Genomic DNA, 16,292 nt, shown 5'->3' on the forward strand with positions numbered 1-16,292 from the left:
ACGTTCATTACGACATGTTCAACTCTACAACGAATAGAAAAACTAGCTTATAAAAGAGAAAAGGAATGACTGACTGTTCATCATTCAAACATGTACTACATCGATCCAATCGACAATATGATAATTTAGAAATAGACAGATTAGTCCTCATTGCCTAGTAAAGAATTACTTAAACACCTGAAACATTTGTTCCTTTGAGCAGAAACCCTTTGTGAGAGCACTTTTAACTGCAGCTGAGACATAAGATTGCTCTAGAAGGCGATTATTAGATCATGCTTCCATAGTTTAACAGAGAAATGCAAGGGCACATTAGCTGCAGTTTCGCTAGTCATCCGAAACTATCTCGTATACGAAGGAACACTTGCGCTTGGAATCTTACACCTCGATTTGAGGAGAATTAATTTCGGCGGCTACTTCTTTGTCGGCGTCAGCGTCGATGTCGGCGTGTTGGCATCGCAGTTGTCTGCATCTTTTTCCTCAGTTTCTTCTTCTTTCTGGGAAAGTGATTCCTTCAACTTTCTCAGCTCCAAATCCTTCGCTTCCAGTTTCTCTTGCAAGATATAAACCTGACGCAGACGACAAATACTGTTACATGATTTCAAACATTGCCTCTGCTAGATTTATGTAATACAAGTAATTTGAACAAACATAATCAGTAGTGCAAATTGCTTAAACTGAGCTACTAATAGTTTGCTCCTCTAAGCTTACAGAGTTTTTTAATTAGCACACAAGTCACAACGTACCATGTGCCAAACTAGAGTGTCACAGTAAAAGGATACAATCAGTAGTATATACGGTTATCGACATGAAAAAAAGTAAAATACTAGTTATGAAACATAATATTATATCCAAAAGTAGAGAACCAAGCAACAATGAAGCAAAAATAAATACAGAAGTAGCAGTCACTAAGGGATCACCAAAACACTAAACCATCAAATATAAAGATGGTTTTGAGTGCTGGTTGCCCAGTTGCAGAAGTGACTCCATAGACTTGTACTTTCGCCTCTCTAAAATTGCAATCATTTAAGATCTTGGTTTATTCAATTTATAAGGACTCCCAAGCATATGTATTAACTATTCATAGTTATGACTTAGATAATCACAGGCTTGTTATCTAATAGTATAACATGGTTTATATGTCAATGTCAACTAATATGAACCAAACAAATGTATAATCATCTTATATACCTATGATTAAATACACAAAATATCTACGACAAAATAATTTTTAAATGAAGTGAATTAAAATTTTAAACACTCTTTATTGTTATATTTTTTTTCCTATGGGTTATCCGAGATTTTAACTACTAAGTAGATTCAAGCAGTATTGTGCTACATGAGCAATTCAGAATGATAATTCTCAGAATATTTTTTTTTCTCTTGATCTATAGGATAAATATAAATCATTTCTATTAGATCTTCTATTTCTATTGTATTGTCTTGTGACTAAGTTTATTATAAAGCATTTACCTGATAATATCCAAATACCAAATACATTCTCTATATGATCCATATAAATAAAAAGAAGTTATTTTTGGAATGCTCAAAGAAATAACTTGTTCTCCTTCTGTAAGGAATTCTTCTAATAACTCGAATTTAATTTTTGCAAAAAATTATTTGCTGAACTTTTATGTTTACCAACAAAAGTTCTTGAGTAATATTCAAATGAGAAGCATAAACAAACTTAGCAGTATATCCCTAGTAGTAACACGCACCCAAACAGTTGGGACACAGTTTGTAGTCATATCACCTATAGGTTGGTTTGGTGTGAAGAAAAGAACCTTGGCATGATCTAAACGTCAAATGGAATTACAAAATATGATAAGTAATACGAGTAGTACTTAAATAGCATCACCATGAAACAAAAGGCTAGATGGAAACTTCACTTCCCAAATAACCAATTCAGAGATGCATATTTGGATTAAACATAACTGGAAATAATAGAGATCTTTCACTGTACCTAAGAACTCATTTCGAGTTTCAAATTAACACTAAAAAGTGACAGCTAAACCTTCTCCTCGGTTGGTATCATTTGTTAAGGAGTTCAAAAGAAACAAAATGAAATAACTAATATTGAGAGAATATTTGTTCACATATAGCCGTCCCAATTTCCAGACATTTCAATTTTAATCAAAAAGCAACAAAATGGAATTGATCATTATTAATGATGTAGGTTACCATTTCATTTGAGCTTTCAACATCATTTGTTAGGCCTTCCATGTGCTTGTACAATGCTGCATGAAACAAAAAATTACGAACATCAAGAATGCCTTTATAAATATACAGAGAAACAACTTTGGCAGCTAGCAGAAAATTGCTCAGTACAATGAATATTCAAAAATATTGGGCATGCAGGAACAAGAACTGTGAACTAAATTCAGAAAGCTGTTAAGATCAAGAGATTCAAATTACCAATGAAGGATGCATAAAACCAGAAAAGAATATCCTCTATAAATTATAGCAAGTCATAAATATGTAAAGCCTTGCAAAGTGATGTTTAAATGAACATTGACATTGCATAAAATATTCAGAAAGTAAAATGCATCGCCAAAAGGTGTCAAACTAAATGGACCAAACTGATTCCAGATGGTATATGAAGATAGCAAATGGTAAGTTATAGTACAGGGTATAATATAATTACTCATTAAAACTAGAAAGATGACACAGGTATTAGAAACAGATTAACAAGAAAGATTAAAAAAAGGGATATGATAAAACAATTCACAGAAAAAAAAATTACATTTTAACGACAGAAGTAAGGAGATGAATATCCATTGAATATAAAATATATGTAGCAAGTAATATGCACAATCAAGAGGCATGGTAAATTAGAAGTTGCTGTGCACCTTCAAATTGGTTTCTTAGTTCTGCATTTTGAGACTTAAGTACTGAGATCTTCATTCCCAATTCATGGATCTACAAAAAGAGCCAATTAAGGTTTGCAAGGTAAAAAAACAGCAAATATGTATCAGGTGACTCTCCAATATATATATTTGTATATGCTGAAAAAATTGAATGAAGAACTTCAGAAGGTGATGTGAATAAAGGGCAGCCCGACGTATGAAACTCCCACCAGCACGGGATTTTGGAGAAGGATCGGACCACATTGGATCTATTGTATGCAGCTTTATCTTGCATTTTACAAGAAGTTGTTTTTATGACTCAAAACTCATGACCTCGAAGTCACATGGCAGCAACTTTACTATTACACCAAGGCTCCCCTTTGAAGGTGATGTGAATACTAAATATAAATAATCCATCTTTAAAGAAAATAAATAAATAAAACCCAAGCACCTAAGACATCCTTAAACCCATCTCATGAATGTAAACAAATAGTATCTGATGCAGCACAGGTCTATTGATTTAGCCCTTCTGATGCAGAAAGAAATAATGCATTTAAACACAGAATGAATGTCCTAAATAATATGGGATGTAACATAGAGACAAGTGGTATTACTTTGCCTTCAGATGCCATAGCCCCAATCTCCTCATTCTCCTCCTGCAATGTTCTACACTTTGACATTAACATTTTCCCAAGCTTACTGGAAGCAGTAAAGTTGACAGCAGAAAGATTGTCTTGTAATTCTTTGATTTTTTTCTCTTTCTCTTCAACCAAATTCTGGTACATAAAGCAACTGATTATGACCTCTCAAAAACAGTGAGATTGTAAAGAAACTGACAGTATCACTAAGCAAAGTTACAAGAAATAAAGAAGCAAGTTACAAAAAAAAAAAAAAAAAAAAAAAAAAATCCATTAACATCTATCCTTGAAGAAAGGGGTAGGTAAAAGTAAGCCTTCTGAAGTACCTTTAGACGAGTAAACTCCTCATGTATGGCAGGATCAAGTAATAACCTCCTTGTCTGTGAAAAGAACATAGCAAACAAAACAATAAAAACAAAGACAATTACCAAGGAAGCTATCTTATAACTTCTAATCTACAAAACAAATCCAATGGTTCCAAAAGAAGGTTAAGAAGGAAAACTGCATTGGAGACATGCATACAACATAAAAAGGAATAGTCCAATGGTCAAAATTCAAACTATCATAAGCAGCAAATGAAACATTTTGTACTTGTAAACCAATTTAAATAAGCAAATAACTCAAATTCACAAAAGGGCAATCCGGTGCATGAAGCTTACACCAATGCAGGGTCCCGGAGATAGGGTCTATTGTACGCAGCCTTACCTTGCTTTGCAAGAGACTTTTTCCGAGACTCGAACCTGTGACCTCTAGGTCACACGGCAACAACTTTATCGTTGCGCCAAAGATCTCCTTCAAATAACTCAAATTCACAGCCAACTAAAATCAAAAAGAAAAAGGACGACATACAGAAAACATAGGTGCCTGAAATGGCCAAGAAATGTTGTCTTTGTTGACATACTCCCCATAATCCCCTTGTCCTTTCATTGTACTTCCATAAATTTGCCATATTGATTTCCCACTCATTCAAACAAGCAAAAGGCAGAATACCCTTTGGAGACCACAAGCACTGGCAATTGCATCTCATGAACTGGCTAATAACTTATCTATTGCCTTGTGGAGCAAAAAAGGTAGAGTTCCTGGAACTAAGGCCTTTTGGTACAAAAGATTGGGATTTGCAGGCAGCCAAATGACTGGAATAATTCATTTCCAGAATAGTTACATCCCAGTTCATTCTAGACAAACATTAGACTTTCATAATAAAAAAGTTTACTATTTCTGAATCCCTGGTGGATTAGATTTTCTATTACCGAATTCATAGTTTACTAAATTCCCAGTCAAGTATATAAAATCTGCATAGAATATCAGAAACAAATAGATTCAACTGAGACAAAACATGTAAGCACATTTTAGATGAAAATGAATCCAATGTCATGTTCTAGTTCAACTTCAAGCTTATTAGTCGTCTAAAAGTCCATTTAAGTAAATGATTAAAAATCTCTGAATTACTTCCAAATTTCCACCACCATGAAAGTTAAAGGAATGTAATCATACCTGCATTGACGGCGGTCTCAGTTGGGTCTTCAAGTCTCGAACAGCAGACTAGAACATAACCAAATGACCAAATTGAATAATCTCGAATAACCAGGCTAGGTGCAAAAAACTAAACAGTATTAAAACATACAAAACACCCAAAATAATTAAATGCATTGTGTATCAAGTTGTTGATGGGTTTGATTCTTGATTCGTAAAACATTTTGAAACTCTATAAAATATGGCCCTAATCTTGGTAGATGCAATGTTTCACTATTCCAGTGACCAGTGACAAGTTGATTAGTAATTATCCTGTTCTTGTCTTTATAAGGGGAGAAATATAGTAACGGAAAATCATACTCCAGAATTCACTAAAAAGAAGTACCATAAAGCTTCATTGACTTATGTATGTCAGTATGATGAGGGAATTAGATTAAATAATGCAGCATATGACTAAAGGTCAGAAAGATACTGAAAGGGAGTTTACCTTGAGATCAGCAATTTCCTGCTCTCTTTTTGCAAAAGTGACAATAAATGCAGCCTCTCTTTTCTTAGCTTTCTCTAGCTGAAAGTAACAAATTCAATGGATTGCACTGACAGTCAAGACTTTGGCTACGTGATAAAGTTATGCTCAAGAAATATAGAATCCAACCAACCTGTTCCTTTAAAGATTCTTCAGAAGACTTTAAGTTCTGGAGATAAGTTAACACCAATCCAGGTTCTATATCAACAGAACCAGTAAATGAAGAGAAAACATTCCGACAAAAGGAAAGAAAGTTGTATTTAGAAAAGTAAAAATACCTGGAGACATTCCAGTTGGAGTGGCTGGTCGATACTGAAAGGCAGAATGCCATTTTTGAATCTCTGATTTAGCAGCTTCTAACTCTTGCTGAAACACGTGGATAAATTGTTCCCAGAAAATATTATCAAGATACAGTTTCATTATGTATGTCAAACAATACAGAAACTTCTGGTGTTAAAATTTTTAAGTACATAAAAATGCATTACTAATCTACAAAAATGGATTATCAAAGCAGTCATGTTATTTATCAACCATTGAATAGGAATCTATCTGAAAAAGTGAACTTATGAGCTAACAACATCATCATTGTGCTGGAGAAACACCGACTATATTCAATTTGAAAACCCAAAAAAATAAATGAAAAAACATAAACAACAATGCTGCCTTATTAAAATAGAAGCAAAATGGTGATTGTTCCCAGGCCCAAAAAAGTGCAACCAGGAGTAAAAGTAAAGGCCTACAAAATTAAACTTGTTTTAATTTTCAGCATCATGAAGTTTACACTACAAATCAACTCTCAAGCAACCCAGATAATTTCTACTAGAATTATCTTAGGCCTTCTTCTAAATTTTACACTGCTACTAAACTTGTCTTGTCTATGGCATCTAGTCTTCTTTAAATATATGTAGATGATTTTGCCCTCATTTGAATCTCTTATAGCCAAATAAGTTTTTTTCATATGAAGAATTTTTAAAATCCAAGTTTCATATACATCCAAAACTCATAGACACAAATACTAAAGGAGTCTTAATATCCCTCTGCACTTATGCTTCCAAAATTGTTACTATATAAAGATGTTGCATGCTATAATAAATCAATTTGGATAAACTTAATCTCACCATACAAAATATTCATTGTGCAGCTAATAGACTGTATCACATAATAGACATAAAACTGCAAAGTGATGTTTGAGAATCAGAACAATCCATCAAAAACACATTATGCATAGACAGTATGAACAATATTGATAACAAAATGGAACGCCATAATTATCAGTAACAGTGTTACATTAAAGCAACTAAACAAATCTACTGTCACATACCTGGCATGATGTGAGATTATCTTTACAATTCTGCAAGCTATTAATAAATATTGACTAAGAGAGTGATGTAATATCAAAAGAAAACAATAGAATGTCCTCATCCATCTTAAATGTACCTTTCACGCAGAGATAAAATCATTCCAGTGGTCATTCCAGGTCCAGTTTCTTCTATTTTTGGCTTTCCCTGCATTGCAAACAAATAGATTCAGGTTGCCTATCTGCATTTTATACAACCTTTTTTCTTGTGTTTGTCAAAAGCATTTGAACCAAACTATAAGCTTCCAAGCTAAAATAGTGATTGCAAGTGGCAATGCAATAAGCATAGAAAAGGACAATGAAATTATTTAGGTAATCTATGCTTAGTCACTTCAAATGCAAAAGTAAACATCACAATATCAGCATCACTGGAGTGCCAGGGCAACAAATGCGTCATTCAAATAGGTGTAACAAGGACTTTGCAAATGCAAATAGAATTGTGTGGATAAAGTATTTACAGGTTATCCAGGCATCAGAATTAACTGAGATGTATCATAATATGCTATAGGTTGTAATATGTTACATGCATTCATTCAGATAATTTCCAGATAAAAGGAAAAAAAAAACATAATTACAGCAATTTAAAGAGACAAGATCAACAAAACCTTTCAGGAGTCTAGAAAGACAAAATTGTGCTACCTCATGTCTTTTAGAAAACGTATTCATAAATACCTTACGACCAAATACGTCCTCTTCTTCTTCATCGAGATCTCCAAATTTTCGCTTACCATCTGCAAGTTCAACGTGTAACAAGAGTCCAAATAGGTCGGGGGATAAAGAATAAAGAGGAAAATGGAATACCTGAATGTTTGGTGCTGCTCTGGCTTCCAGGAACATCTCCTCCAAAATCATCTTCCTGCGTTGTCAAAAACATATCTATTCAAAAAAAAAAAGTAAATCCACGACAGAACGCCGGGAAGGTTAAGCGAAGAGTCGCTCACATCGTCGAGGTTTAGAGTAGATGCCATCACTGAATAGTTCCTTCACCTACCTACCTCTACCGTTCCCTACTGCCGGAGGAACGATAGCAAGGAAGCGAGAAAATAATGTTACAAATTGCAGGAGGATAATAAACCGATGCCGAACAACCTCGCCTGTGCGCTTCGGATCGCGTTTGAGTAGGAAGAAAGGAGGGAAGACAACGGCCGTAGGGTTCTACCTCTCGCGCTCCTTCTCGGTTACTCGGAAGGGGACGCCACCAACCGAGCGAGGGCAGAAACCTACCAGATCAAAGTTAACAGAGAGAGAACTTCACTTTGCCCCTTAAATTTTATCAAACCATGTCAGTTTACCTATTTACCCCTCCTTTTATTACTATTATTATTATTATTTTAAAGACATTTTTTTAAAAACAATAATAACGACCATCGTATTTTCTATGTCAAAAATATTAATGTAATAATCATGAATTTATCAAAAATTAATCGAATAAAATTTAAACACCCAGATTATTAAAAAAAATCAATATATAGAATATTTGTATATAAAAAACTTTAATAATTTATTCAATATTATTTAAACTTATCAAAATCATTATAAAAAAAAAGACAAGATAACAGCATAATTCCATTCCATTCAACTGAGAAACAAGTGCCCCCGAACATAATTGAGTTGATTATGACAACAACAGAAATGCAAAAAAAATAACAACAAATGCTCCCGAAACATAACTGAGTTGGTTAACAATGGAACAGAATTACAGAAGAGACAGCAACAAGCACCAAATACAAAGAGTCGGATAGAACATAAATGAGGTTAGATTATTTTCTGTATACAAGTTACAAATCGGGGACATGTGATTACTAATGTCTCGTGGAAACACACAAGGATGATATTACAACAGTGAATGTAAATATATAAATAGTTCCATCTTCGAAGAAGATTGATTACATCAACCTTAATTATACGCACTCTAATGCAGAATTATCGGCGCCGAGGATCCTCTTGTTTTGAGTAACTAGAAGGGTGTTTGTTTCTTTACACTTGGACCATCTTGGCATATTCCTATCTTCGTTCCTCCATAGTTTGGATGCCAACATCCTTATGAGGCCCCTAAAATAAGCTGCTACTGCTGCCACAATGTTCCTGAATGAAAAGGATGGCAGATCCATTGTTAAACAAACACGAAGAATAAATCAGCAAATTTTCGATGTAATCGAATGAAATGAGTTGATCAAAACCAGGATTCGCAGACACATGGATCAGTCTCAAAGGAAATAGCAGAAACAAAACAATAAGTGAAAAGATGTTAGGTTTGAGTCATGAAATATCAACCAAGAGATAGTTTAAAACTCCATTAGTCTATGTTACTCGAACTTGTGTATAAGCAACTGGCATTGGTATGGTTCGTGTCGGATGCAGGCAAACATATACATACACACACTCAAATTTGTTCAACACGAAGACAAAAGGATCCAAATTTGGGACATCAGCCTGAAGTACTGGCTTTACCAGGACACAGTCAGTATATGGATTCAGTAACTGCTTTACCGGAGTCTCGTGATTTAATTTGCTAAACAACCTAGGGCTCCATGCTCCAGTATGGTGACGATAGGAGATTAAGGTTGATGTCATAACTTCCCTCGTTTCTTCTTCCACATTCTTCGTCCTCCACTTTTTTCTTTGTCCTCACTGATAGAACATTAGGGCTTGTGTCATAATTCTTCATCCTCCACTTTATTCTTCTTCCTGGTTTCTCCCCTTGCATGGGAGATTGATGATTTCGGCTTGTAAGACTCATACTTCATAGTGTTATACCATGTTGATACAGTTACGGGAAAGGGAAATGCTGAGCCCGAGCTTCATAGTCCATTAGTTTAGCTAGAATTAAGATAGCTTAATCAGAACCAGGTACCAGACTTAAGATGGGTTGGACAAATATGAAAGTATCCTCCTTTCTGAAGGTCGTTATTATTATTAGGTTTTTCCCTTCGTATTACTCATAAATTGCCAAAAAAAAAAAGAGAGTTTTTAAGTCTGTTATCTCAAATTGACATATCAATATAGATAAAACTCGGCAACATTGGGCACCTAATAAATGCTCTGATTAATTTGAGATCCAGCTTCCAGTGGGCATCAGCAAGGATCGAATATTTCATGTGTCTTCTGGGCTAACTATTGGCAGGGCCAAGCTGACAAAACATGGACTTGAGTATAACATATCTCACACATATTTTGTGATATATACTAATATAACACCTTTAATCTTTCCGTGATTGTTATTTGTTTATTTTGATTCAAGGTGGAGTGGTGCATTTAATTTAGAGAATCCACATTGAACCTATACAAAACAACAATAAAGATTGTTTATTGAGAGAAACTGAAATTGGTAAATTGGAGAAACCACATAGAACTGAAACTTAGTTGATCATGTAGGCATTCTAGCAAATCAGAAAAACGAAAGCATGTGCAATTCTATATATAGGTAACAAGATCTGAAAAAGAAAAGGTACTTACAAGGGAGTGCAGGGAGAATGGCTTCCATTCACATAATATACAAACAAATATGAATTATAATGCTGCCCATTGATGTAGTAAAACTTTTGCAATCGTCTCATGAGCTTAAATGACATCTTCTCGTAGAAATTTATTGCTGGCAAATTGTAGGAAATGACATGCAAATATACTGCTCTGCAAGTAGTGATGCTGGAAGCATATTTAATTACGTTTTGTATAAGTGAAGTTGCTGTAAAATGCCAAAAGGAATTAGCAAAAACTGCTATTGAGTAAAGAAAAACAATCAATGAACCTAGAGAAAGTATGGACCTATGCCATGGTTTCTATAATGTTCTACCACACCAAGCGTTAAAATATAAACAAGTGTTGCATCTTTCCTTGAAGCATTATATTGAATCAAATCTGCAATCTGCAGAACCAAAATAGTAAAGTATAAGGCATTTTTGAGGGCCACTTGTTAAAGTCTTAAAAGATGAAAATAAAAATGGAAGTTCAAAACACCTCGCTTTCTTTTGCCAAGACTAGACGAGTAGTGACAAAGCCAATAAGTTCACCATTACGGCCATCAGACCTGCAAACGTCAACTGCAGCCCAAGATACTATTCCATGGCCACGTATAACATTGAGGAAGAACTCTCTCTCATACCTGCATACATAGAGAAAAGTTCTCAAGATATTCATAAACTATAATGGCAATTTTATGTTAATAAATTCTTCAAATAATGAAAATATCAATATCATATTAACAAAAGGACATCAAACACCAACTATGTGGACAAATTGATAAAACCTTAACACAAATGCAAGGAATACCTTATAGGAAATAAGGAAACATGGATCTGCTCAAGAGCTTCAAGATCAGAAGGTAGTATAGGCCTATATATAATGGTTGGTCTGTGAGCACTTCTTGGTTCTAACATCAGAAATTTTATTTCTAGAAGCTATCTTTGAAAATTTTGTATAAGTTTCTCTGCCATCAGTTTCCAAGTCATGAAGCCCTAGTGACCTCCCTGCAGAAAAGTATGCAATCATCAACACATATGAAGAAGTAGAAAGAAACAGTGATCTCACTTCATGACCTATTGTAAATGGATTGCTAGTACAAGATAGAAAAGTCTGCATGCTCAATTAGCAATATAAATATATAAATTGATAACTATCCTAATAGCTCAAGTTTTTTGGGAATAGTAGTTAGCCAATCAAGTTTAACGATCTTTATGCAACTCTTCCAAATGTTGCTATGTCCATCTATGTTGCCATATCATTACATATGTTAAATATGAAGCTACTTATGCCTACATATGCAACCAGCATGAACAGGTCACAGTTATGGTATATCTTTCCTCATTATCATTTTAAAAATCTTTATAAAGTCTAGTACATTTAAAGTTTAAAACAACGCCCAGTTAGTTCGAAACATGTTTCTACAATTAAGTAAATATTTCCAGGATGACCAGAATAAACAACCTAAGAACCATAGATTGTGTGTCAGTGTGATTTTCTTATCAACAAATCTGTTGTTGCACACAAGCATTTCTTAGTTTATGATTGGATTGCTTTGAATATTGTGATGTGTTAATGCATAAATCTTATGTATTTTAGATGATAATACAACAGCTAATCTATATCAAGTATGAATGAATTGACTAGCAGTGTTCAGTTAGTAGGGTTTACACATTACATCATGTAATACAAGAATGTGGTGTGGCAACGCAACATAAAACCCTGTGCAGAAAAACTTCCTAAGGGTGATTTCCGGATGATGACTTCATTTCAAATCTTTACTCTTGAGTATTAGAAAAATTTCCCTAATATTTACGCTTAAATATTCCTCGGACTATGGTATTGATATTGCTACAATGTTGTTATTATATGAATAATAAAAACTAATGAAATGCTGCAACTTAAAAAGGAATCATGAGAGTTTACACTAGAAACCTATTCCAGAAGAATATGCAACTATCATTATACTTCATTCTTACTACAACATTTTATCTTCAGTGTAAACTACTTGGTCTTAGGTTACATATCAAGGATGATGGTAATCACTTAGCTGCGGAAGGAAAGACGAAAATCATGAGAGACCAAAAAACAGATTAAAGAGATCAAGGGAAGAATAAATTTCGCACCCCCTATTGGAAAAGAAGTAACCAACTAATCAAATCTAATGCTTGACAGCAAAGTTTTCTACTTTCAGAGCAGGAGTTAATATATTATGAGGGAAAAGGTAACTTCTAATCTCAACACTAAGTCACACACTTAACAACTAAATAACAAAATAACCGAAAAAAATAAACTAATAGATTAAATTAAATTAAATAACAAAATAAAATAATCTAAGAAAAAAAATCCTCTAACCAAGGAAAAGAATTGTGTAATAATGTGTCTCCTAAAATAACCGAACAATTGTTTAACAGGGGCACAAGTCTCAGTTGTAGAAAGTTTCTAGATTAAAATTTGGGAGGAAGAAAAACCAAGAACTAGGTTGAATGACTAATCGGATCTCTCTATATCATTAACCCGAGACCTATATTCTGCATTTATTACTTCATTGTTGAGAAAATAATATCAACGAAAGATTGATACAAATAGCTCCGCGCATCTAATGATTAACCGTAGACGCCAAACAGAAGAGATATACGACGTTGTGGAAACCAATAGAAGTCCGAGTAGTTGAAGCCATAGAAAGGATAAATCAAACTATCAACACCCTCCAGTTCTAATAAATCCAAGCAAAAAAACAACCCCAAAAATTCAAGAAAAAACGCAGATAAAATACAACAAACGACCAGGGGACTAAAAACAAATAAAAGGAAGTAAATTGGAAATAAGAAGAAGAGGAATAACTGATGGAACACCTCAAATGCCAGAGATGGCATCTCCCATGGAGAACTATTTTTCCTTGGCAACTCCTATTCGCGATCCGCCGTCGCCTCGATTCAGTCTCCTGCCGAGAGGGTGGATCGGGGATGGAAGGGCAGGGAATCGATACGAGGGAAGGAATGGAAGAAAGGTCCGGGAATATCTTCGGTCCGAAGGAGGAGATCGAGATTCGGGAGAAGTAATTTTCATTTAAGACCTTGGTTTATTTTTTTCTAAATACCCCTCATAGTTTTAGAATCTTCAAAGTACCTCTCATAGTTTTAGAATCTCAACCTTACGAATCCTCATTTGGGCCCAGCCCAGATATTGCTTTAGATTGGGCAAGTTGGTGATTAATTCTAAAGCGATTTATTAAAATTAAATCTTCAACTTTAATTTTTTTTATTGTCTTTAGAATGAGGCATTTTAAATAAATAAATTACTTTATCTAGAATTAGCTTTAGGACATAGAATTAGGTATTGTCTATTTTGTTATTATACTTGGAATTAGTCTTTTTAATCGTTAACAATATAAACGTGTTGTATAGTCATTTGTCATAAATCAAGCAATCAATCAATAATTAATTCATTAAGGAATTAAAAGTCTTTGGCAACAACAGTGAAAATATAAAGGCAATCCACGTGAGAATCTAAACCATAATAATCTAATTTTTACTTCCGTCATTCTAGAGAACTTACAATCTAATTAAAAGGGTAATTGAAGATATGGACCGGGCTTTATAAACTTTGTTTGGGCCTAATTTGCATCCATACGTCTTGCTTCAATGAGGCGAGAAAAATCGCATCTCAAGTGTGCCTATCACCTCTCACAAGGCGCGCGCTTAAGGCGACGAAGCGCGAGTCTCGCTTGGCTGCTCCTTGCACCTAGGTGTAGCTAGGTGAGCACCTTTAATAAGTGTACTTCAACTAAGATTCTAAAAGGATTAAAAATCATTCTTTACTTAGAAATATTTTTACACCCTACCTAGATCCTATGAAACATGGGTCTTAATGATTTCCGTGAGAATTAAATGCATTTATCAGTTTTTAAAAACAAAGAACTCTAACCCAATATTCCACTCTACAAATGAAGTACATCAGGAAAATAAATAAATAAAGAGCCCTAAGAAGCTGAATTCTAAAAAAAATATATATATGAATTCTACATTACTTTAAAGGGGCATTTGGTTGGAGGTTATCATTGATAACCTTGATTATCTGTCTAAAGTTATCAACCATAACCTTATTTAATTCACGTTATGATCGATTACCAAGTAATACAATATCACCGTTATATTAATAATGTGTTATAACATGAAAATATGATTACCCTGATTGTCTAAGATTTTCTATAATTCCGGAGGTTAGTGAAACTTTCTTCCATGATTACCCTTCGATTTTAAAACTTAATTAATTGAAATGTATTGTGAAATATAATTAAAATCGAGTTAATTAATTTAAAATTTTATAAATTTAAAAGAGATAATTTATTTTAAATTTAAAAAATAAAATTAATGAATTATATTTATTAAATTGATAAATTATTTTATTAGAATAATTATTTTAATATATTATTTTATTAGTATATATATAAATTTATGTTAAATTTAAAAAATAAAATTAATAAATGATGTTTATTAATTTCATAAATTATTTTATTAAAATAATTATTTTAATAAATTATTTGTTAAAGTATATATAAATTTATTTAAAATTTTTAAAAATAAAATTAATGAATTGTATTTATTAATTTAACAAATTATTTTATTAAAATAATTATTTTAACAAATTATTTTATTAAAAAATATATATGAATATATGTTAAATTTTAAAAAATAAAATTAATAAAGGATGTTTATTAATTTAATAAATTATTTTATTAAAATAGTTATTTTAATGAATTATTTTATTAAAAATATATATGAATTTATGTTAAATTTTAAAAAATAAAATTAATAAATAATGTTTATTAATTTAATAAATTATTTTATTAAAATAGAATTAATGAATTATATATATATTAATTTAACAATTTATTTTATTAAAATAATTATTTTAATGAATTATTTTTAAAAATATATATAAATTTATTTTAAATTTTAAAAATAAAATTAATGAATTATATTTATTAATTTAATAAATTATTTTATTAAAATAATTATTTTATTAAAATAATTATTTTATTAAATTATATTATTAAAAATATATAAATTCATTTTAAATTTAAAATTTTATAAATAAATTATATTTATTTTTTGATATATTATCAATTTATTATCATTATTAATATTATTAATTTAATTTATTTGAATCAAGGATAATATAGTGAATATTAAACTGATTATGTTTTATTGTCTTCAAATAAATAAATTGAATCAAACAACATTAGGTTATATTTTATATTTCATCATCTTAATTATGTGATTACTTGATAATCATATAACCAATATTATATATGATAATTTGAACCAAGTAGTATAAGCATTACCTCCATTCTGAACTACTTATGTGTATGCAAACTCCACAGCTACACCACAACACACGAGCATACTGATCCTCCATCTCTTTTTGAAGGGTATTTTCTGATGACTTTATATCTTCCACTGGACCGGCTTTTTCAATTTGGTTGCAAAATGCAACTGAAATATATGAGAAAACTTCATCCACGTATGATAAAATCAACTCCACGAGAAATGGCATTATAACCTCCCTTATAGCATCAACTGTTCTTGGAAGATCAATTACACCCTGGGCATGTCCATCATAAATCCTCATTGACATATCAAGTGCACCCATCCAATCACCTGCTTTCTGCAGTACTTGAATCCTCTCTCTCCAAGGAAGTAGACATGAAACTATAAGATGCATTGGCCCTAATATGTATACAGTAGCTCCTCTCACTGCTATATAGAATTGTGAAAACCCTTCTCTGGATTTCCAAAGGTGTTAGAAAAAAAGTGCTATAAGTTATTACATCATCAATTCCCAATCCGCTTACAATAAAACTTGTACGATGAATCTCATTTCCACACAATGAATGAACCCAAAACAATCATGGATGGTGGAGATATATAAGTACCTTATCATCCAACCACGCAGACATGCCTATGGCAGCAGCATAAGGCATGGACCCTTCACGA

The 16,292-nt window shown here is 32.5% G+C and overlaps 2 protein-coding genes across 5 annotated transcripts; both read right to left on the bottom strand.

Annotated features, from left to right (window-relative positions):
* Positions 1-55: 55 nt before the first annotated feature.
* LOC141839905 (FKBP12-interacting protein of 37 kDa-like) lies at positions 56-8,053 on the bottom strand. Of its 3 annotated transcripts, none has more exons than XM_074727760.1 (15): positions 7,924-8,053; positions 7,776-7,844; positions 7,636-7,690; positions 7,507-7,565; positions 6,915-6,982; positions 6,799-6,835; positions 5,756-5,843; positions 5,611-5,675; positions 5,442-5,519; positions 4,976-5,023; positions 3,808-3,861; positions 3,458-3,619; positions 2,847-2,916; positions 2,179-2,234; positions 56-566 (listed from the first exon to the last, which is right to left on the bottom strand). In XM_074727760.1, exons 2-15 carry the CDS (start codon positions 7,800-7,802, stop codon positions 411-413), a joined length of 1,023 nt encoding a protein of 340 aa, XP_074583861.1. In that variant the 5' UTR covers positions 7,803-7,844; positions 7,924-8,053; the 3' UTR covers positions 56-410. The 3 variants fall into 3 exon arrangements, with proteins under 3 accessions (XP_074583861.1, XP_074583860.1, XP_074583859.1); XM_074727759.1 differs by having other exon boundaries at positions 7,921-8,053; XM_074727758.1 differs by having other exon boundaries at positions 7,776-8,053.
* Positions 8,054-8,478: 425 nt separating this feature from the next.
* LOC141840305 (histone acetyltransferase MCC1) lies at positions 8,479-13,316 on the bottom strand. 2 transcript variants are annotated; one of them, XM_074728246.1, is made up of 6 exons: positions 13,149-13,316; positions 11,104-11,300; positions 10,792-10,936; positions 10,600-10,699; positions 10,291-10,519; positions 8,479-8,919 (listed from the first exon to the last, which is right to left on the bottom strand). In XM_074728246.1, exons 2-6 carry the CDS (start codon positions 11,208-11,210, stop codon positions 8,736-8,738), a joined length of 765 nt encoding a protein of 254 aa, XP_074584347.1. In that variant the 5' UTR covers positions 11,211-11,300; positions 13,149-13,316; the 3' UTR covers positions 8,479-8,735. The 2 variants fall into 2 exon arrangements, with proteins under 2 accessions (XP_074584347.1, XP_074584348.1); XM_074728247.1 differs by having other exon boundaries at positions 13,138-13,316.
* Positions 13,317-16,292: the final 2,976 nt, after the last annotated feature.

This window comes from Curcuma longa, chromosome 11 (genome assembly GCF_044706935.1).
Source record: "Curcuma longa cultivar G26 ecotype Majalengka, Jawa Barat chromosome 11, ITB_CL_G26_1.1, whole genome shotgun sequence".
NCBI lineage: Eukaryota > Viridiplantae > Streptophyta > Magnoliopsida > Zingiberales > Zingiberaceae > Curcuma > Curcuma longa.

Excerpts from the sequence above, each read along its gene's own strand:
- LOC141840305 (XM_074728246.1), bottom strand. The coding sequence starts at position 11,210 with ATGTTAGAACCAAGAAGTGCTCACAGACCAACCATTATATATAGGCCT. Across the intron at positions 10,937-11,103 it reads GTTTCCTTATTTCCTATAAG|GTATGAGAGAGAGTTCTTCC; the intron begins GTATTCCTTGCA and ends CTATGTATGCAG. Across the intron at positions 8,920-10,290 it reads CATTCTCCCTGCACTCCCTT|GAACATTGTGGCAGCAGTAG; the intron begins GTAAGTACCTTT and ends CTTTTCATTCAG.
- LOC141839905 (XM_074727760.1), bottom strand. The coding sequence starts at position 7,802 with ATGGCATCTACTCTAAACCTCGACGAT. Across the intron at positions 3,862-4,975 it reads TGAGACCGCCGTCAATGCAG|ACAAGGAGGTTATTACTTGA; the intron begins GTATGATTACAT and ends TTCTTTTCACAG. Across the intron at positions 567-2,178 it reads TTGAAAGCTCAAATGAAATG|GTTTATATCTTGCAAGAGAA; the intron begins GTAACCTACATC and ends CGTCTGCGTCAG.